General features: G+C 46.4%; 2 protein-coding genes across 2 annotated transcripts; one reads left to right on the forward strand and one right to left on the reverse strand.

Moving 5' to 3' along the window:
• Positions 1–785: 785 nt before the first annotated feature.
• On the forward strand, positions 786–10407 carry TOR1B (torsin family 1 member B). The gene is made up of 5 exons (XM_028714814.2): positions 786–1133; positions 1760–2025; positions 4535–4710; positions 6051–6178; positions 7462–10407. The coding sequence occupies exons 1-5, from the start codon at positions 914–916 to the stop codon at positions 7707–7709; spliced, it is 1038 nt and encodes a 345-aa protein (XP_028570647.2). The 5' UTR covers positions 786–913; the 3' UTR covers positions 7710–10407.
• Positions 10408–10989: 582 nt separating this feature from the next.
• LOC114588966 (torsin-1A-like) lies at positions 10990–18431 on the reverse strand. Its single transcript, XM_028714815.2, has 5 exons — positions 18105–18431; positions 17039–17304; positions 16379–16554; positions 14893–15014; positions 10990–13683 (listed from the first exon to the last, which is right to left on the reverse strand). Exons 1-5 carry the CDS (start codon positions 18328–18330, stop codon positions 13439–13441), a joined length of 1035 nt encoding a protein of 344 aa, XP_028570648.1. The 5' UTR covers positions 18331–18431; the 3' UTR covers positions 10990–13438.
• Between the last annotated feature and the right edge of the window lie 2589 nt (positions 18432–21020).

Raw genomic sequence — 21020 nt, forward strand, 5'->3', positions numbered from 1 at the left:
ATCGGCAGTGGCAGTGGCAGAGGCAGTCAGCAGCCCGGAGCCAGCCTGGTAGCACAGTTGGCTCTGGCTGGCTTCAGGAGCTGCTCGCTACCATGGCGCCCGCCATTTTTCCTCGCCGGAAGCCCCCATATGATGTGTTGCGACAAGGGAATATGACGGGCGCCACGGCAGCGGGCAGCTCCTGAAGCCAGCCAGAGCCAACTGCGCTACCAGGCTGGCTCCAGTTTGCTGAGGCTGCCGCTGCCACATTTCCCGGGGACAGATTTGCAAATCCAGGGACTGTCCCTGGGAACCAGGGAGGTCTGGTAACCCTATTTTATGAACCTCCTTCCATTGTCTGCCCAGCAGGACGGCGCTCAAGCCACCCTGCAAATAAAATAATGTTATTTCATTTGAGCATGCATTTGATAGTTGATTTCTCAGAAGAGAGAGGCTTTGGGTTTGGGGGGTTAGGTCGTGGTTGTGCGTAGGGTCAGGGTCATCGTCCTGACTTTAGGTCGAGGCTGTGCTGGGGACTTTGGCACTACTTTCGGGGTGTCACACCCCCCGCCCTGACTTTAACAACTCTAACCACTGTACTACACTGTTTATATATTTTAAACTTGCACGCGCATGCGCGCTTTATTATATTATATATTGTATTTACACACACGCACACGAAAGCAATCCACGTGCTTGTTCAGTAACTCCCTTAGCAACAGCCAATGAAACTTGCTTAGCGGTTGCTAGGATGGAAACTCCGCCCCAAACAAAGATGGCGCCGGGGCTTACGGGAAAGGGAAGGGGTCCTTGCGGGGGCTGCTGGGAGTTGTAGTCCCCGCGTCGTGCTTGCGAAGGTGGGCGGTCGGACTTGCAAAAGTAGCCGCCAGCGCGGGGCATTGCCGGCCCTTTTGACGGCGCGGCGTCCACCACCATGCAGCGGCTCCGACTCCGCCTGCTTTTGCCGCCGCCGGTGCTGCTCCTGCTGCTGGTGGCCGCCTTGGGGCCGCCTGGATCGGCGGGGCTGGAGCCCATCAGCACCGGCATCGCCATCGGGGCGGCCTCGGCTCTGACCGGTTACCTCTCCTCGCCCCGCTTCTACTGCGCCTTCGTGGAGTGCTGCCCCGGCGAGGAGGAGCGGCCCAACAGCACCGGTACCCGCAGGCAGGGAGGGTGGCTGGCTGGCCCCATAGAGGGGCAAAAAGCGGGATGTAGAAGCCCTAGCCCCACCATAGAGAGGCAAGGAAAGAGGACGAAAAATAAGGCAGGGATGCCCCCCTAGAGGGGACCCCCCCTCTTATAGGGAAGTTGGAGTTTTTTGTTGGGGGAGGGGAGAGAGAGAGTGAAGTAGTTTTGGCCCCATAGAGTTCAATTTGGTTGTGCTGTGTGTTTAAGGAAAGAAGTTGCCTTAGAGTCCATGTAGCACAGTATTCTCTACACTGCACTCCTGGATTTCTGAAGGATATTCCCAACTGTAGCTGGATAATGCCCAAGGTTTATTTATTTATTGCATTTATATCCCACCTTTTTCTCCAAGGAGCTCAAGGTGGCATACACAGTTCTCCCTTCCTAATTCAATCCTCACAACAACCCTGTGAGGTAGGTCACACTGAGAAGCTGTGACTGGCCCAAGGTCCCCCGGTGAGCTTCAAAGGCCAAGTGGGAATTTGAACCCTGGTCTCCCAGGTCCCAAGCCCAGCACTCTAATCCCTGGACCCACACTGAGGGTTGCAGGAGTGCCTCTCTGAAATCAACACTCTCCACCTTTGCCTCTTTGCAGTGCTCCGGCAGAATCTGGACAATAAGCTTTTCGGACAGCACCTGGCGAAGGACGTGATCCTGAAGGCGGTGACCGGCTTCGTCAACAACCCAAACCCTAAGAAGCCCCTGGCACTCTCCCTGCATGGTTGGGCAGGGACGGGCAAAAATTTTGTCAGCCAGATTGTTGCTGAAAACATCCACAAGGCCGGGCTGAAGAGCAAATACGTCCACCTTTTCCTTTCTACACTGCATTTCCCCCACGACCACCAGATTGCAATGTATAAGGTGAGGGTGTAATTGGTTGAGTGTTTTTGCAAGGCTTTATGTTGCTGATTCTAGGCTTATTTTGTTTCCATTTTACAGAGTGGGCAAAGTGAGGCAGCTCTCAATCTCAGCTGGAGCTGATGGGAGCTGTAGTTGAAAGCATTTGGCTATCATTGGGTTAGTGAAGGCTGTAGCACAGTATAGCCAAGAGTACTGAGATATCTGAATAGTACAACTCAGTGGTGAAGCACATGTTGCCTCCACTCCAAATACCCCCTGCTGGGAATTTCAAGGAGCTGCTGTTGTGGTTAGACCTTGCTGGTGCACCTCCAATAGGCAGCTGGTGGGAACAGGATGCTGGACTAAGTGGGCCACTGGCCTCATGCTGCAGACTCCACTTATATTCTTAAGTTTTTTGCATGCAGAACCCCCAGTATCTCCCTTGCCCGACAGCCTAGATAACCACTACCAGTTAGTGTTGACAATACTGGGCAATATTGGCAATATTGAATTCAGCTCTTTAATTAACTGTAAGGACTAGAATTTTACTTTGTGTTAAGTGGGAGGGCTGTGGCTCGCTGGGACAACACCTGCTTTGCATGCAGAAGGTCCTGGGTTCAATCCCCAATGGCATCTCCAGGTCTAGGAATGTCCTTTCCTGAAACCCTGGAAAGCCACTGCAAGTCAGTGTTAATAATATAATAAATAAATAATAATAACCCTTTATTGTCACTATACTACCTGTGTGCAGTGAAATTAAACGAGCCCCCCCCCCCCCAATACACTCAGTCTTGTTCTCACTCTGTGTGCTTGTCAGAAGTCAATTGCACCACTATTTTTTTCCATTCAGCAGCCCAACAGCCCACGGATAAAAACTGTTCTTTAACCTGTTGGTGCGGCTGCCTATACCTGTTGACAATACTGAGCTAGATGGACCAAGGGTCTGCTACCTGTCTTCCTTTTCCAGGGTCCCTATTCCCCTGAATAATTGAAAGCTTTTTTCCTGACTTTTTCCTGATCATTCTTTAAAGCTTCTTTTTGCATCCATGAGCTCTAGAAACTTAAAAGTTACTCTAAATGAAGCAGAGGTTCCTAGGAACACTGGGTTGTACACGGCTTGCTAAACAGTAAGCTTGTGGGGAATCCTAGCTTGCAGAGGGAAACTGAGGTCTCTGGGACTTGCGCCAGGTAGAGACTTTGTTCTTCGTTTGGAAATGCTTTCAATATTCTAGAAGGGCAGGAGAAGGAGCACCCAGAAAAAGAAAACTTTGGATTTTTTGGATCCTATTGCTATGGCCTTTTGATCACTCTCGAAAACCAGTAGTGGTCCTTTGCCTTCCAGTAAAAGGAGTTAATACAGGAGAATGGAAAGTGAAAGCTGAGAGTTTGTGGAGCTGCTTCCTTTTTTAGGAATGGAAGGAGCTGCCTTATACGACTGTGGTTAAGAAGCCCCCATGTCTGAGAAATTGGTTAGTTGCCTACCCTGGATGGGGTTGCTCCCCCCCCCCCAAGGAGAAAGTTTTCAGTTTGGGGGTACTTCTGCATCTGGTTCTGTCACTGGAGGCTCAGCAAACTTCAGTGGACAGTTCAACAGCTACAGCCATCCCTGGACCAGGAAAGCCTTGCTACAGTAGTTCATGGGTTGGTTGCTTCAAGACCGAATTACATCTATTTGCCCTGTGTGGAACTTCCCTCACACATGACCCAGAAGCTTCAGTTAGTGCAGGATGCTGCAGCGCAATTGCTGACAGGAGTGAGGCCTCGTCAGCATTATAACACATGTGCTCAGAGATCTGCACTGGTCGCTCATTTGCTACCGGGCCATGTTCAAAGTGTTACAGTTTGGGAACACTTTATCTACATCATCACCTTACCCCACATGTGACTGCTTGGATCAGCCAGATTGGCACTACTACAGGTACCATGTAATACCCATTCCACATTTTAAAGAACTTGATCATTTAGTGGGGCAGCACCTGCACTTTGGACATCCCTGCCTCTTGATATCAGGCAGGCACCTTCACTATACTCTTTTCAGTGCCTCCTAAAAACATTCCTGTTCAGCCAAACCTGCTCACATGCTTAGAAAGTTGATGTGGATTTTAATTTTAGTTAACTTATTGTGTATCATAATGTATTGCATTTCCCCCATGTTTTTATGGTTTTATCTTTTTTGCAAACCACTTTAAAGTTGTTACTCTACAGTTCTGTGATCCTGTGAAAAAAATGTGTTGCAAGTCAAGCTCTGTTCTAAAGGGTGCTTTTACCCTCTGCCAGGCTCAGACCAGTAGTAGCCCTCCTCCTGAATGCAGTTTGGAATTTACACCAGTTTACATTAAGCTGGCATAAATTCCACCACTCTCTTAGATTTAAAGATCACTCTGTCTGACTGTTGCTTTGTTTCATTGGTCAATTACTCAAGTAGGGTGTCAGGGTTTTTTAATGTTAAAATCAGATCATCCTCCATAATTGGGTAAATGCTGAAGAACTGTAAGATCAACCTTTTATCTTCCTTACTGCTTTGGTCCAGGAGCAATTGCAGAAGTGGATTCGGGGTAACGTCAGCGCTTGCGCCAAGTCGGTATTCATATTTGATGAGATGGACAAGCTTCACCCAGGACTGATAGATGCCATCAAGCCTTTCCTTGACTACTACGAGCAGATTGATGGTGTCTCCTACAGGAGGGCAATCTTCATTTTTCTCAGGTTGGGAATCTCTTTGCCTGCAACCACAAGCCCTTCATTTGATGGTTTCCATTTGAAATTAGACAAGTCCCACTGGATCAGGTCATCAGAGGCCCATCTAGTCTTTTAAAATGGAAGCTCAGAAGCAACTGAGTACAACAGCAACTCTCCCCTCCTGTTGTTTCCAGCAGCTGGCATTCAGAGGCACTCTGCCTCTGACAGTGGAGGCAGAGCATAGCCAGCAATAGCATTAGGTAAAAGTAAAAGGACCCCATACCCATTAAGTCCAGTTGTGACCGACTCTGGGGTTGCGGCGCTCATCTCACTTTACTGGCCGAGGGAGCCGGCGTACAGCTTCCGGGTCGTGTGGCCAGCAGGACTAAGCCGCTTCTGGCGAACCAAAGCAGCGCACGGAAACGCCGTTTAGCTTCCCGCCAGAGCGGTACCTATTTATCTACTTGCACTTTGACGTGCTTTTGAACTGCTAGGTTGGGACCGAGCAACGGGAGCTCACCCCGGCGCGGGGATTTGAACCTCCGACCTTCTGATCGGCAAGCCCTAGGCTCTGTGGTTTAACCCACAGTGCCACCCACGTCCCTCCATCAATAGCATTACCTTCTCCTAATCCTGTTTCAAAGCTGTCCAAGTTGGTGGCCATCACTACCCCCTGTGGGAGTGAGTTCCCTGGGTTTAATTATGCATGAAGAAGGACTTTTTTTTATCTGTCCTGAATCTCCTGACATTCAGCTTCATGGGATTTCCACAAGATTGAATGTCAGGAGAAAGGGAGAAAAGCTGTTTTATATCCTCTTTCTCTGTGCCATGCACAATTTTATAAACCTCGGTCACGTTATCTCTTACTGACTTTTTCTCTTAAACTAGAACGTCCCAAATGCATCCATTATATAGGAGAATCGCTCCATCCGCTTTTGGCTGCCCTTTTCTGAAGCTTTTCCAGTATCATTTTTGAAGCGAGGCAACCAGAACTGTTCGCGCTACTCCGCGTAGGGTCACACCACCAATTAATTTAGTGGCTTTACGATACTGGTGGTTTTATTTTCAAACCCTTTCCTAATGATATCTAGCATTTTCCCTCTTCACCACTTTTTAATACATTCCTCAAGTGGGGGTGGGGGTAGAATGCTATGTGTACCAGCATTCTACATTCTACATTGCCCGATTTTTAAAAAAAATGTTTTTAGCATGCACCAAAAGCATCTGACTGATGTCAATAGGCAGGGAGTTCCAAAGTTTAAGTAAGATAGGTTTCTTACAAAATCAGGATGTGTATTGCTGGCTCTGTTATGAAGCATATGGATTCCTAACATGTCTCCCACCCACCCCTTTGGCTTTTCTGACAGTAACGCTGGGGGAGACCTCATCACCAGAGTGACCTTAGATTTCTGGCACAATGGGCGGGACAGGGAGGAGATCCAGCTGAAGGACCTGGAGCCTGTGTTATCCGTGGGCGTCTTCAACAACAAGAACAGTGAGTTTCGTTGGCTGTTCTTTGCCCTCCCCCTTCCTGGTCAAGCAAGAGATTTTTAAATTCTTCCTAACTCAAAGTTCTGTCTCCCATCTGTGGCCTTTTAGTCTGTTGTCGGACTCCAACTCTCATCAGCCCCTGCAACCTACATGGGAAGTGGTCAGGCACGATTAGAGTTGAAGTCCAACAACATATGGAGGGCACCGCAGTGGCTGCCCCTGCCTAGAGAGCCACTGCCGGTCATTGTAGGCAATCCTGAGCTAGATGTATTCTTTAGAATTTATATACTTCTCAGTTTAAAAAACAAATAAGTAGTCAACCATTAGCCAACAAGAGTATATTGAGAAGCAAAGCGGATAGTAAGCCTCATCTTTATTAAACTGTTGCAATAGGGTCCCCACTCACCACACGCAGGAGGGAGGAGAGAACCCTGAACAATGGTATGCAAGCCCTTGTATAGATTTTTGAAATTGCCCACCCTGTAGCTCAAGACCACCGCCCCCAACATGCATACATTACAAAAGGAGGCAGTCTATAGCAGTAATCCTGTCTGCCAGTATACCTGATAATGGTCACCGATTGCATTACCTGGGCAATCTGGCCATTCTTTTGTTATGGTTAATAGTTTAGTTCCTGAGTCCCATGTCACAGGCACACCCTGTTCATACACAAATAGGCCCTTAAGGCAGGATTTGCAAGCAAAAGACAATGGGAAGGCTTTCCCATTTCCTTCCTCCTTGCAGAGAAATATTTGAGGTCAATTTGGGAGAGTAAAAATGGCTTCAGGATTGCTCTTCTGTACTATTTCAGACACATGGTTTATATACTTACGGTATGTATGTGTTTGCCTTGTACATTTATGAACATTTAATTTATATTTGAGACCTTAGAATTCTTATAACGATATATAGAGTTGGAAGGGACTCAGAGGGTCCTCTAGTGCAGGGGTCAGCAACCGTCCCTCAGACCATGTGGTGGCCCAGAATATATTTTGGGAAAAAAATATGAATGAATTCCTATGCCCCACAAGTAATCCAGAGATGCATTTTAAATAAAAGGACACAATTCTACTCATGTAAAAACACGCTGATTCCTGGATTATCCACGGGCTGGATTGAGAAGGCGATTGGGCCGCATCCAGCCCCTGGGCCTTAGGTTGCCTACCCCTGCTCTAGTGCAGCCCCCCTGCAAGGCAGGACTCACAGCTCGGTTATCACAATATGCAGAGGCAACGATATCTCCCAGTTCCCAAATCCACTCACCTTCTCAATTTTGCCCTTCCCCAGGCGGCCTCTGGCACAGCAGTCTTATCGACCGGAATCTCATTGATTACTTCGTGCCATTCCTTCCCCTGGAGTACAAGCATGTGAAAATGTGTATCCGGGCAGAGATAGTCTCCCGCGGCAACCCTGTCGACGAGTCAGTGGTCCAGAAGGTGGCCGATGAGATGACTTTCTTCCCAAAGGACGAACGGATCTACTCCACCAAGGGGTGCAAGACTGTACAGACCAAGTTGGACTTGGTGGATATTTGATTTTTTTAAAAAATGCCATTAAACCAGAAAGAGGAGGATGGTGAAGGGTTTCTTAAATCTGTTATCCTCTCTTTCTCCAAAGCACTTTTAAAACTTTTTTTTTTAAATGAAAGAAAAACTCTGGGTGTGCACTTTTAAAAATATTGTGTGGGGCTCTCAGGAGCTGTTGGCTTTTTATGGTCACACCTTAGACATTTCCTCTCACAATGTGCCATCAAGAAAACAGGTACCACTCTTGGCTTTAGGTAGAAATCACAAGTGTAAGACCAGGATGGCAAACTTGTAGACCACCAGATATTGATGGAGTACATCAGGTATAGGGAACCTTTGGCCCTCCAGATGTTGCTGAACTACAACTCCCATCATCCCTGGCTACTGGCCCTGCTTGTTGGGCACCGATGGGAGCTGTAGTTCAGCAACAACTGGAGGGCTGAAAGTTCTTCACACCTGGTTTGTAGCTCCCTGACTGTTCACCATGGTGGCTGCTTCAAGCCTCAGTAACAACTGGAGATCCACAGGTTGCCCACCCATGATGTAAGACAAGCCCACAACTATGGACCATAAAGGATTAGCGTTCAACAGCTGGGATTTGCTAAGAGTGACTTTGCCTCTCCTCTCCGCATTCCTCTAGACCAGTGTTTCTCAAATTTAGGTCCCCAGATGTTGTTGGACTACAACTCCCATAATCCCCAGCTGGCGGAACCAGTGGACGGGAATGGTGGATGTTGTAGTCCAACATCAGCCGGGGACGCAGATTTGAGAAACACTGCTCTAGACTATGACACTCAGTATGAAATGAAGGATGGCTAATGCTGTTGTGGCATCCGTACCTGCTCCCGGGTGTCTTTTTGGGAATTTCAGCTCATGGGGTCATTGGGAAGCAGAGTGCTTTTCTCCATCTGTTGGCTAAAGCATTGCAAATTGTGCAAGGGCATCTTCCTAGGGAAGCTTGAAGTTATTCAGTGTGCAGGTAACCAGTGGCATGACCAGCTCTCCCTATGGATGGAAGAAAAGGTGGGGTCCTCTCTGTATATGGGACTCTAAAGCTGATCCACCTTCGACTGTAACAATGCAGTTAGGTGTCAGATTGAGCTTAGGGAAACTGGCTATAATAGGCCATGAATTTGTATGTCTTTGCCCCTTAAATCTTGACAGTCATCCTTCCAGGAACAAAACACTGTCCCTAAAGGAATGGGGAGTGTTGTGTGTGTGTATAATTTGCCTGTTGATGGGCTGGAACATTACCCTAGAGTTTTTGACGAGGTTTGCAGCTTTGGTATAAGTCTGAAAGGGGATTTAACTTTGGATTCACTGTTACACATAGCCTGATTGGTTCTTTCCCAAACTGGCATGCCTTCCTGCCCGATGATGTTGAATTCCCAGTTCCAATCAGCACACCCCAGCAAGTGTGGACAGCAGTCATGGATGATGGGAGTTGTAGTCCGGAGCTGTAACTTCTGGAGGGCACCAGGGTCAGGCAGCCTGGTTTAAATCAAGGAGGACTAGAACCCTTTCTCTCCAAATAATGCCTCTCACTCATCCTACCTCTATATATTTTTAATGGAAATTAAGGAACATATTTTTTAAAGTATCTTTTATCCCTCTATCCTTCAAAATGGTGATAAAAAAATTATTAAAGCTACAGAGGTTTGGGGATGGTGGGGAGAACTTGATCAATTAACTCCCTCCCCCCCACTGCAGCAATAAATATGTTTAGCACATATTTGCCAACCTGGGGCCCTCTAGATGCTTGACTAGGGGTGATGGAAGTTGTGGTCCGAAACATTTGGAGGGCCGCAGGATGGTGAAGGCTATTGTAAGGCTTAATTAAGCAGCATTTATTTAAAGGAATGAGAACATGAATGTGTGAAATGCAATTGGGATGTGTATGTGCACCACAGCAAACAAGTAACTCCAGATGCATCTGAACAGACAGAATAGGCTACTCTGCAACTTCCTGTTTGATGGAGTTTTAGGAAAAGTAGACCCGTTGAAATTAACTATGATTCAAGTTGGTCCTTTTCATTTCAATGGGTCTGTTCTTGAGTGTGACTGATATCAGCTATAAGCCTGTGTGTGGCTGTAGAGAGAATCCTGTTTAAGCAGGAGCTGCCAACTGAGCTCTGTCTGGGTGTAGCGGTACAATAAAAGGCCACTGAGCATTAGGGCAAATCGCTTAGGCTCCTGCTGCGGTAAAAAGTCGCTGCAAGGGACTAGGCATGAAAGAGGTTGGTTGCATAGTCCCTATTCTCCTGTAGCCTGGACACCATCTCAGCAGACATTTTGCCAAGAGACAGAAGTGTGCTGGTTGAGTGTGTACTCACTTTATCTCACCATGAGGTTATGATGTTCCTTCTCATTCTTCACGGGGTTGCCCCACAGCCCTGTGGTGAAATACAGTGACTTCTTCGCCACTTGGGAATGCAACAGTCAGAAAAATCACCAAAGGATAAATTGGCAGTGTAACAACACAAGTTCAGAGAGTGAGGTTTGATTCTGTGTTTCCCCTTTTAAGAATCCAGAGGAACAGTTCATATGTGGCTGAGAAAGGAGATCAGAATCAGTAGTTATGAAAAAATTGAAACTTTTAATTCATTTTAAAAATGGCCAGTGTGGGCTAAGTTTTGTAACTTCTATGGAGTGATTGTAGGTCAGTTGCTGCTATCTGTATTAAATCTTGGACAAAAGTACCATAAAACAGGTCTCTTGCCTTTCCTTATTTTCTCAGGTGTTCAAAAGTGCAGCAGTTCTGATACTCTGGATACAAGAATAAGCTTCAACTGCCACAAGCTGCTGTAGTAAAAGGTTTTTGCGCTCTCCTATTGTCTTTCTGCCTTCTTAATCCTCCCTGTGGTTTTGTTCATTGTCCAGGGAGCCTGATTTGTCAAAAAAGCCAGTTTCTAGGAGATGAGCAACTTCATTGAAAGACCAGGATCCTGTGACCAATCAGATGACCCCAACAGCAGCCCCCCCCCCCCCGCCGCATCTGTAATACCCAGCAACTGGCATTCAGAGGCAAAATTTGCCTCCAACAATGAGGAGAGAATGCAGCCATATCTGGTCAAATTATGCTGGCAATGCCTTTCACTTATTTGCATGGCAGGGAAGGGGGTGTTGACTGTAAAAGTATCCTACTGTACAATTAGTGTCATTTACATTAACTTGCTCACCCACCAGCAGCAGTTTACAACCCCCCCCCCCCCCAGGGAAAGTGGTCCATGGTTTGTGAAAAAGGTTACTTGCCCCTGTTTTAACTCAATAGATGCAGGACAAAGAGACATTTGACCAATTATTTTACAATTTTATTTAAAAAATCAGTTGCAGGAGGGCATAATCGGGTAGTTCTAAATCAAAAAATCACAAAGCTGCAGTCTTCTCCCAACAGCACCTAGTTCAATTTGCTCCATGTCTTTTGGCTTATTCTGGGTTTGAGGAAGACCAAAAAGAGCACAATCTTCTGTGTACACTTAGAAGCAAGTCCCCCTGAGTTCGACAGGGCCTCCTCCCACCACAGAATATGCCTGCCTGATGCCTAAGTGATGTGTTGCACTTAAAATCGGTGTGAAGAAGTTGGTTGTGACAAACTCTTTCACATGTAGTTCACAGCAAGGAAGTTTCACAATCTCCCCATTCTGCAAACACACTTTGTTCAGTTCCTTACTCCTACAGAGGCTTTTGAAAAAAGGGGAGTGGGAGCTGGGTAGAAGGAACGGACTTTCTTAACTAAGGGACTTTCTTAACTAATCTAAGCTTGAATTCAAGAGGACCAAAGTGCAATTTGACTTTATGTAGGCTTAATCCAATGCCTCAGTTGACACATCAAAATGTGTGGGGTTTTTTACTTATGGTTGCTTAAAACAATAATTTGAACTTCTTGGCTGGCAAAGTATGTTACAGTGATACTGCCCTGCTACTCAATCTTGTTTCTACATTATAGCAGTTGCTGTGCAGCCATCACTGTGACAGCTGTTACCCCTGGGTTTGTCCTGCCAAGCCATAGTGAAAACTGTCCCTGTCCATGGTTTGGTGAGTTATGTGCAAAAGTGAGCCATGAAGAAGCATTTCTTCACAAATGCACAGACTTGACACAAAAATGCCCAGTTAAGGGCAGCTGTTAACTTTGCTATACCAAACAGATTTCTACAGGAGAATTTTCTTGGGATGTGTGCCAACAGCAGGACATGACCAAACTCAAAAGTGTGTGTGGCAACCTCTATATTTTGCTCTCTTCCACACTCCTTCCTGCCACCAATGTGAAATTAGGCCTCGGGCTGACTGCCTGTGAGCTGGATGCTGCCAAGTGTTGAAATGAGGACCTCTTAACACAAATTGCGTAATCCAACAGCACTTGTGCTTTTCGTAAGATGCACTCACCCTTTGACAAGTGCCTTTTTAACATTAGATGCACTGGCTTTTCTTGAAGCTAGGCTGGAAAAGTAAGAAGATACACCGAGAGAGCTTTCAGAGGATAGTGCTGAGAACTTGGGAGTTGTGTTCAGTAAGGTCGAGAAAAGCTGTTTTCCTTCTGCCCTACATGAGCTTTGATTTATCAACTGCTCTTCTCCAACACAAGATGGCTTTATTGGGATGAAAATCCAACACGGTTTCCCCACCACTCAAAATCAGCCCCTGGAAAGCTGTCACAACCCACAAAACAGCAGGAGTGGAAGTTGTCCCACCTGTACTTTAAACCATCCTGGAAACCCCTGCCTGTTTTTGCCTCAGTGGTGCCAAGAGAAGTGGGAATTAAGGCAGGTAAAAAAACAGCAACCCCTCTCTCCCTGTTAGTGCCACCATACTCCTTTTGATGGAGAGTGCTGTTTTCAAAAAGCCTTTCTGAATTTGTCAAATTTTTTAAACATATAAATTAGTTTGAATATCAAAATCTTTCACAACCCCCTGCATTCTGAGATTTAAGGCAGTGGTTTTTAAGGTTTTGAGGGTCAGGGAATCTTTTGTGTCACACCTTGCACATTGCAAAGGATTCTGGGAGTGGCCTAGAGGGCCACCTCTGCTGACACAGGGCAGTGGGTAAGTTTGTTACACTCCTCACATGGATAAGGGCGCAAATATTCTGCAGCTGAATGAAGATGGGGGCCAAGGTGGAAGCCAGTCTGACCCCCACAAGTATTCCCTCACTGAGTTTTTTCCACCCATACTGGCCAATTTGTTGATGAACTGCCCCACCCCGCAAACACTTTCAAAGAACAGAAAGCTACCCCTGCAAACAGTTTGAAAATACCATGTTACATAGCTCTCTCTGCCGCTACTACTGAAATCATTCAAGAAAGAGTTGGCGCTCATGGAAAGCTACAAGTCTTTTCCTAAGCTGCCTCAAGAACATTCCTTCATTCCTTGGGAGAAGTCATAATTTTTAAGAAGATTGGGAGGTGGTTCCAACATCAGAGATCTCATTAGAACTCAGTCACAGACATAGTCACTCTCTAGAATACTCTGCCATAAAGCAGATGTGGAAAAATTCAGGTGGTTTTCACAGGACAGGCATCAGTAAAAGATGCTCTGGAGTGGACCAAACCACAACACAAGGTCACAAGACTGAGTAATTTGTAGGATCAGGTTCGCCATTCCTTCCACTCTGATAAACCATTGAGCTGTCTCCTCTCTTTACATAATTTAAAATCTTTTTTAAAAAGAAAAAGATTCAGTTTCTCAAAGTTCTGTGATTGGGTTCATTTTCTTCGAAAATCAGGTAATCATAAATATATGCATTACAGGTAGAAATCCAGCTTTGTACAAACAGTCTTGCATCCCTTATCAGAGTAGATCCGCTCTTCTTTTGGGAAGTAAGTCATCTCGTCGGCGACCTGGGTCACAATGTCCTCATCCACCTCGTAGCCGCGGGATTCAAGCTCGACCCGAATGCACATTTTCACATGCTTGTACTCCAGAGGCAGGAAGGGTACAAAATAATCGATGAGGTGTTTGTCGATTAGGCTGCTGTGCCAAAAGCCACCTGCAAAGGAAGGTAGCGATCTTGTTTGGTATGGGGTGGGGAAATATTTTTTTTCTTTCTTTCATATATTAATTTTCTTTTGATTTTATCATTTTGTCCAGAATTGCTTAAGGTATAAATACAATAAAATAAAGCCGAATACAGTACACTCCATGCCCCAAATACAATAATTTAAGCTTGGTGAGGGACTAAACCCATAGTATAGGAAATTATGGCCAAAATCATAACATAATCATAATCAGGCCCATGGGCCACTTAGTCCAGCATCCTGTTCTCACAGTGGCCAACCAGATGCCCCAACATAAAACCCTCAAGCAGTACCCAAGCACAAGAGAAGCCCTCTCCCCTCCTGTGGTTTCCAGCAAGTGCTATTCAGAGGCATTTTCTGCCTTCAGCCGTGGAGGCAGAACATATGTAGCAAGTAGGCTAGCCCTCTTCTCTGTGAATTTGTTTAATCCCCTCTTAAAGCCATCTATGTTGGTGGCCATCACTGCTTTCTGCAAGTTCCATAGTTTTAACTATGTGCTGGACCACAAACGGTTTGGTAAAAAGCTAAACAATAACGATTTTGTGTCACTAGAGGTTTCATTTGCACTACTTGATGAGCTGGGATGTTCTTCATGTGCTCCATGGAGACTTTTTTAGTCGGGGGGGGGGGCACATTCCCACTTGGGCAACCTTCCAGGGGCCACATGCCAGTGGAGGGTAAGACCAGAGGTAAAAGTAGGCAGAGCCAGTGGAGGAACAATGGATGGGACTCTTAACTTTCGTACATGCTAGTTTCACCAAACAAAAGCCAGGTTCGCACACCCCAATGTGCTGGTACTGCATACTCTTGAGTACCCCCAGAAAAAAGCACTTTCATCAAGGTAAGTAAGAGTCACTTTTCAAGGAAAGATTCCAGGCAGCCAAAAGTAGCTCAAGCTGGCCACAGGGTTAAGCTGGGTGGGGGGAAGTGAGCTTGGGAAGACTTCTGAGGGCCAGAGAGACGGGGCCTGAGAGCCTCATTTGGTCCCCAGGCCTACAGATTCCCACCCCTGTGTTAGGCAGCATTGATTTATCTTATTTGCATGCTGCTAATTCACACAAGGTAACATGGCAGCGTACAGCAGCATATACACAGCACCACTTTTTTTCCACAAAAGTATGGTTTACAAGTATTTCAATCAATAAAAAAGGACTGGAGGTTTAATATCCCTGATTACTCACTGTTTTTGTTATTGAAAACAGACAAGGTCAGGTCCAGGTCCCGTAAGCTCAGCTCCTCCCTCCTCTTTCCCCTCCTCCAGAAGTCCAGCGCCACCTCGGTGATCTTTTCAGCCCCTGCATTACTGAAGTGAGAAAGGAAGGCGTTTTTCAACAAGTGCCAGCTTTTAAAACCTTGCAAAATTTGTACCGGTTGCCAGTTTGCTATGACCCCACGTTCAAGATAATAGTACAGTGGTACCTCTGGTTGCGAATGGAATCTGTTCCGGAGTCCCATTCGCAACATGAGCAGAACGCAACCTGCGTCTGCGCATGACGTCATTTTGCACGTCTGCGCATGTGCGAGCGGCGAAACCCGAAAGTAACCCTTTTCGGTACTTCTGTGTCACCACGGGACGCAACCTGAAAAAACGTACAGTGGTGCCTCGCAAGACGAAAAGAATCCGTTCCGCGATTCTCTTCGTCTAGCGGTTTTTTCGTCTTGCGAAGCAACCCTATTAGCGGCTTAGCGGCTTAGCGCTATTAGCGGCTTAGCGGCTATTAAAGGCTCAGCGGCTTAGCTGCTAAAAGGCTATTAGCGGCTTAGCGGCTTAGAAAAAGGGGGGGAAGCGGAAAAAAATCGCAAGACTAGCAAGACGTTTCGTCTTGCGAAGCAAGCTCATAGGGAAAATCATCTTGCGAAGCAACTCAAAAACGGAAAACCCTTTCGTCTAGCGGGTTTTCCGTCTTGCGAGGCATTCGTCTTGCGGGGCACCACTGTATCATGAAGCAAACGCAACACGAGTTATGACTGTACTGATATGTAAATCCCTATACAGTTTAGGACCATGTTAACTAACAGCAGCCTGCTGGATCAGGACAATGGTCATCCATAAAGCTGTCTAATTCTCTTTTAAAGCTATATAGATTGGTGGCCACCACTCAAGGTTACTTGAGAGAACACTTTATCCCTTACATGCCCTGTAGATCCCTGTGGTGAAGTGTCTCCTGCAAGTTCCAGAGATCTCAGAAACCCATTCTGTAATAACTTGGAGCAGGGCCTTCTGTGTGGCTGCCCCAGTTTTGCAGATATGGCAGGTGCCCACCATCTGCACTTTCTGAAAACAATTGAAGACATATTTGTTCTGACAAACTTTCCCAGCTGGATAAATGGATCTTTACTATGAGTGCCCAGTGCTTAAAGTTTTTTGATTTGTTTTAAATGTATTAGGTGCTTTTCTGTCTTTTAACTCTTTTTGATTACCTACTGTGTAAATTGTCTTGAAATGGCCATTTAGAAAGCAGTTAGTAAATTAATGATAGTAGAGCAAGAAGCTAAGCTGGAAGAAGAAAATTCCCTGCCACCAGATGATCAATAATTTAAAGCCTTAGGCTATGGTGATGAAATCTTTCTTCAGGACATATTCCAAAGATGGAGATGAGAGCTTTTAGTGCCAGCTCCTAAATTTAGAAGTACTTTTGCAGCTTCACATCTAGGCTTGTTCCTAACCTGAGAAAGATGAAGATAGCTTTCCGGTAAGACACACCGTCCAGCTCCTCGTAGTAGTCCAGGAAAGGCTTGATGGAGTCGATGAGGCCAGCGTGCATCTTGTCCATCTCGTCAAATATGAAGACAGATCTTGGGCAGCTGCTCACATTGCCCCGGATCCACATCTGCAACTGGTCCTTGTTATTTCAAAAGAACAACATGTTCTGTTTATTGACAGTATTGCTAAACCTGCCTTCTCAGCTTGTGGGGAGGGCTCTAAAGATAGCAGGGGGTTGCTTCAGGGGGTGTAGGCTTGGAGCGGGGCAATGGTGGTTCTGGCGAAGTCCCCACCCACCTTCCCTCCCTTCTGTCACTCAAAAGTAGGAACACTTCAGCTCAGTGGGAAACTTTTTTCAGACAAAGAGACACATACCCTTCCAGACAACCTCCTGAGGGCCTCATGCTAGTGATTGGCAAGGGCCAGAAGCAAGAGCGAGCAATTAATGTACATTGTACTTTTGTAGGGCAGGCTAGTTCCTAGTTCCTGCTCCCCTCTCTGTTCTCCATCTAGGCCAGCAGGAGTCACTTTCAGGGTTCAAGGGCATGTTGCAGCCCTTCCCCAGAACCACAGCTGTAAGGAAATAGTTAGATCTAGTCTTAAGATGCAATCGGTCTTTTTACCTTGTACTGGGAAATGTTCTGCTGATGAGGAAAATGCAGAGTGGATACAAACTGATGTACAAATTTGCTGTTGAGGCCTCCTTCAAAAAGGCTCTCCACGATTATCCTACTAGCAAAGTTTTTGCCAGTCCCAGTCCAGCCATGTAAGGAGAGGGCCAGAGGCTTCTTCGGCTTTGGATTATTCAAAAATCCAGTAAGCGATTTCACAATCACCTTCTTCGCCAGATGCTGCCCAAAGAGTCGGTCATCCAAACCCTCTTGAAGCACTGGGGGGAATAAAAGGAGTAACTGATTAAAGGAGCATTTTGGAAATCCTTCTGTGCAAGCATATAATGTTTTGCCTGGCAAACACTAGTGTGGGGAACCCAACCTGTATGAAAAAGCACTACTCCAGTGAGCCACAAAGTAAGAAGAATAATAGAATTTTAGTGCTGGAAGTGACCCTAAGGGTTATCTAGCCCAAACCCCTTAAAATTCCCCGAGAAAGGCTCAGTTTCTTGATTTATGAGCAGAGTCACAATTTCTTGGCTCTTTCAACCTTCATATCCGGTCGTTAGCGGGGTCAGGGGTTCCGTGGTCAAAGTGCCTAACAAAGAGCAAATAAAAAAGGAGGGAAAAGGATACCCACAGCTTAGTAATAAAGCAGGCAATGCTTATGCAGAAGGTCCAAGGTTCAATCCTCAATGACATCTCCAGGTAGGCTGGGAAAGATCCCTGTCCAAAATCCTGGAGAGAGATGCTGCCTGTTGGTGTGAGCAATACCGAGCTGTATGGACCAAAGGTTCTCCTTCCCTGACAACTGCACACACTTTCCTTTCATCTTCTTCCTGTGATATCACAGCAGTCACCTCTAGATCCACAGAAACACTTAGGCGGACCCTGCACTGCCACTCCCCACCTCTTCCCTGACACCAGTGGGAGCGTCTGGTTTCCACCTTCCTACTCTGATGTCAGAGCATGCACACCACTCACCTCTGAGCAGAGCTCACCCCACCTGGGCTGCCGCACTCTGACGTCACAGAACCCGAACGCGAAATGCTCCCCCCGCCCCCTCCCACTAGCTCACCTGTCCCGCTGCGGGCGCCAGGCTTGTGGAGGCAGCAGTGGGCGAAGTAGCAGTAGAGCTTCGGGTAGGAGATGATTCCTGTGAGGGCGGAGGCGGCGGCGCCGGCTATGGCTAAGCCCAGGCTGATGGGCTCCACCGCCTGGGCGGTCGCGCTCAGCTGCCACAGCAGCACGGTGGCGCCCAGCACGAAACGCCTCCCCGCCCGGCGCGGGGGAAGGAGCTTCATCGCCGCCGCCGCCGGAGGACGAGGAACGGGGCCCGGGAGGAGCAGGACCCCGCTGCTTCCCCGCTGCCCAGTTTGCCTCAGAGCTGGCACTTCCGGTTCCTGGAAAAGCAGGGAAGTTAAATTTCCGGCTCCGCGGGCGCCATCGTGGTGCCGGGCAGGAGAAAGGGCAAGGGCAAATGATTGGCGGAGCGCAGAGCCAGTGGGAAGCGGCGGAGAGCGTATCACGTGGGTTCGACTGTCTCCCTCCGCCTCCTTCTTCCTCTTCGTTGTTATTGTCGAGTGTTAATTCGCCACGTGGGTTACTCGGAAGCAAGCCTCATGCTCTTTGCATTTTATTTTTTTATTTTTGCTACTTTGCATGGGAGGCTGCTGAGAGAGGTAACTGAAGGGTGAAAAACTAGTTTAAATATATTTTCCATTTCATTATGTATCATTTCCCAAAAGCCTTTAGCTTTTTCATATTTTTTTATATGTATTTTTTCGTATGTCCACATCATATGAAAAAACGTCCCTTCATTATGTTTACACTTCCAGCATTTATTTGACACAGGATTGCACATATTTGCCAGTTTATTTGGCGTTAATATCATTTTCCTAACATTTTCCTTTAAAATAAAACGGGCTGTAAATTTCATATCCACTTGCCACAGTTTTTCCCATGAGACCATGTCAATAAAAGGTAAAGGGACCCCTGACCATTAGGTTGTGGTTGTGGCGCTCATCTCGCTTTACTGGTCGAGGGAGCCGGCGTACAGCTTCTGGGTCATGTGGCCAGCATGACTAAGCAGCTTCTGGCGAACCAGAGCAGCGCACGGAAACGCCGTTTACCTTCCCACTGGAGTGGTACCTATTTATCTACTTGCACTTTGACGTGCTTTCAAACTGCTAGGTTGGCAGGAGCAGGGACCGAGCAACGGGAGCTCACCCCATAGTGGGCATTTGAACCGCCAACCTTCTGATTGGCAAGCCCTAGGCTCTGTGGTTTAGACCACAGCGCCACCCGTGTCGCCTAAATCTGCTTTTTAACATTTTCATTGGTTTTCTATTATCATACTATGTTATGGAAAACTTTAATTAAAAAAGAGTTCTGCAAAAAAAGGAAACGAATCCCTCTCTGTCCCCGACCCATAGGCACTGTCAGAGTTCAAAGACACATTTCAGCCATGCTGGGCTTTTAAGTGCTGAGTAGAAACCCCCACCCCCAAATAACAACAGATCCCACAGAGGCAAAATAAATATGATCTGGCAATTCTAATGTTTGTCCAGCAGAGGGCAATAGATGCATTCACAGCATTTCATCCTGGTTCATAAAAAACCCAAAACTTTTTTCCTGTACAGCAGACTTGAGTGATTAGATTGCAAAACTTGATTCCTATTTAGAATCATTCAGGCTGCTCTGCTATGTAGGAAATCCCCACACACCCTTTCAATAATGCTAGAACTTGGGTCACCCAATGACTGTCAGGAGGTTCCGGGCAGAAAAAAGGAAGGCTTGTCTTCACACAACCTATAATTAGAAACCAAGGAAGGTGTGTTATTTATTTATGCCACTGAGCTATAGTCCTAATAAATATGCTGTCATATATTGAGTCAGATTCTTGGCCCATTCAGCTCAGTACTGTCTACACTGATTGGCAGAGGTTCTTCAGGGTTTTGGGAAGGGGACATTATCAGCCCTGTCAATAATAAGATGGGCCAAGGGTCTAACTCAGAATAAAACAGCTTGTTGTGTTTTTGTTTCTGAACTGGGATAGCTCAGTTGGTAGAGCATAAGCCTCTCAGGGTTGTGAGTTCGTGCCCCACGTTGCATAAAAGATTCCTGTACTGCAGGGGGTTCGACTACATGATCCCCAAGATCCCTTCAAACTCTGCAATTCTATGATTCTAAGATTAATACCACTTGCTTTCCATTAGCAAAAAAGGGAGAGCTCACTACTGACCCCCTAGAGGATGGTATGATAATTTAAAACACATATTCAAGGCTACTAACAAATCAGAAACTTCAGGCAATATTTAAAAACATGTCACATTCCCCATTCTGAATGGCAATCGCAAAATCAAAATGTTAACAAAGGCCGAATGCAGTAATAATGTCTAAAAGCAGTAATTGAAACTCAAAACACTGTCAGAAATGGACCAGAAGCCTTTGAAAACAGCTACTTCTTCAAACACACCTCACTAAAAACAACAGAGCGACCTCAACTGGGGTCAAGGGACCCAGAGTAGGGCCTCGTCTGAAAACCGGAGCATGCCAGAACTACTACTTAACAATTGGTGCCTGGGGTTGCTTCCATCTCTCCCTTTTTCCTTGTGTGTGATGTCTTTCTGATTATAATCCTGTGGGTGTAGGCTGTCTCCTTCGGTGCCTTTTCGGCTGGAGAGCAGGGTGCAAATGCTCTAAAGAATTTTTTTTTTTTAAAAAATAAATCAATATCAGGTATGAAATTTCAGAAAGAGGTGCTCTCCTTTAAAATGCACAGGTCCAGCTAACATACCTGGGTGCCACCTGCCAGCAATGTGTGGAGCCAGAGGTGAAACTGGGCAGAGAAATATATGTAAATATTGTTGTTGTCCAGTTGGTTGGTTTCTGCACACACACACAAATACCCCCTCTCTATTCTTCATCCAGGTGAGCGAGAGTCATTGTCAGAGTTCAAGGAGACATCCCACGCAAGGAGGAGTGGCCTGGC

This window comes from Podarcis muralis, chromosome Z, assembly GCF_964188315.1.
Source record: "Podarcis muralis chromosome Z, rPodMur119.hap1.1, whole genome shotgun sequence".
NCBI classification, from domain to species: domain Eukaryota; kingdom Metazoa; phylum Chordata; class Lepidosauria; order Squamata; family Lacertidae; genus Podarcis; species Podarcis muralis.

What these genes read in the sequence shown, in the direction of transcription:
- TOR1B (XM_028714814.2), top strand. Translation starts at nt 914, where the DNA reads ATGCAGCGGCTCCGACTCCGCCTGCTTTTGCCGCCGCCGGTGCTGCTC. An exon ending in GCAATCTTCATTTTTCTCAG is followed by an intron (nt 4,711 to 6,050) that starts GTTGGGAATCTC and finishes CTTTTCTGACAG; the next exon opens with TAACGCTGGGGGAGACCTCA. An exon ending in CGTCTTCAACAACAAGAACA is followed by an intron (nt 6,179 to 7,461) that starts GTGAGTTTCGTT and finishes GCCCTTCCCCAG; the next exon opens with GCGGCCTCTGGCACAGCAGT.
- LOC114588966 (XM_028714815.2), bottom strand. Translation starts at nt 18,330, where the DNA reads ATGAAGCTCCTTCCCCCGCGCCGGGCGGGGAGGCGTTTCGTGCTGGGC. An exon ending in AGAACATTTCCCAGTACAAG is followed by an intron (nt 16,555 to 17,038) that starts GTAAAAAGACCG and finishes TGAAATAACAAG; the next exon opens with GACCAGTTGCAGATGTGGAT. An exon ending in GCTATCTTCATCTTTCTCAG is followed by an intron (nt 15,015 to 16,378) that starts GTTAGGAACAAG and finishes TTCTCACTTCAG; the next exon opens with TAATGCAGGGGCTGAAAAGA.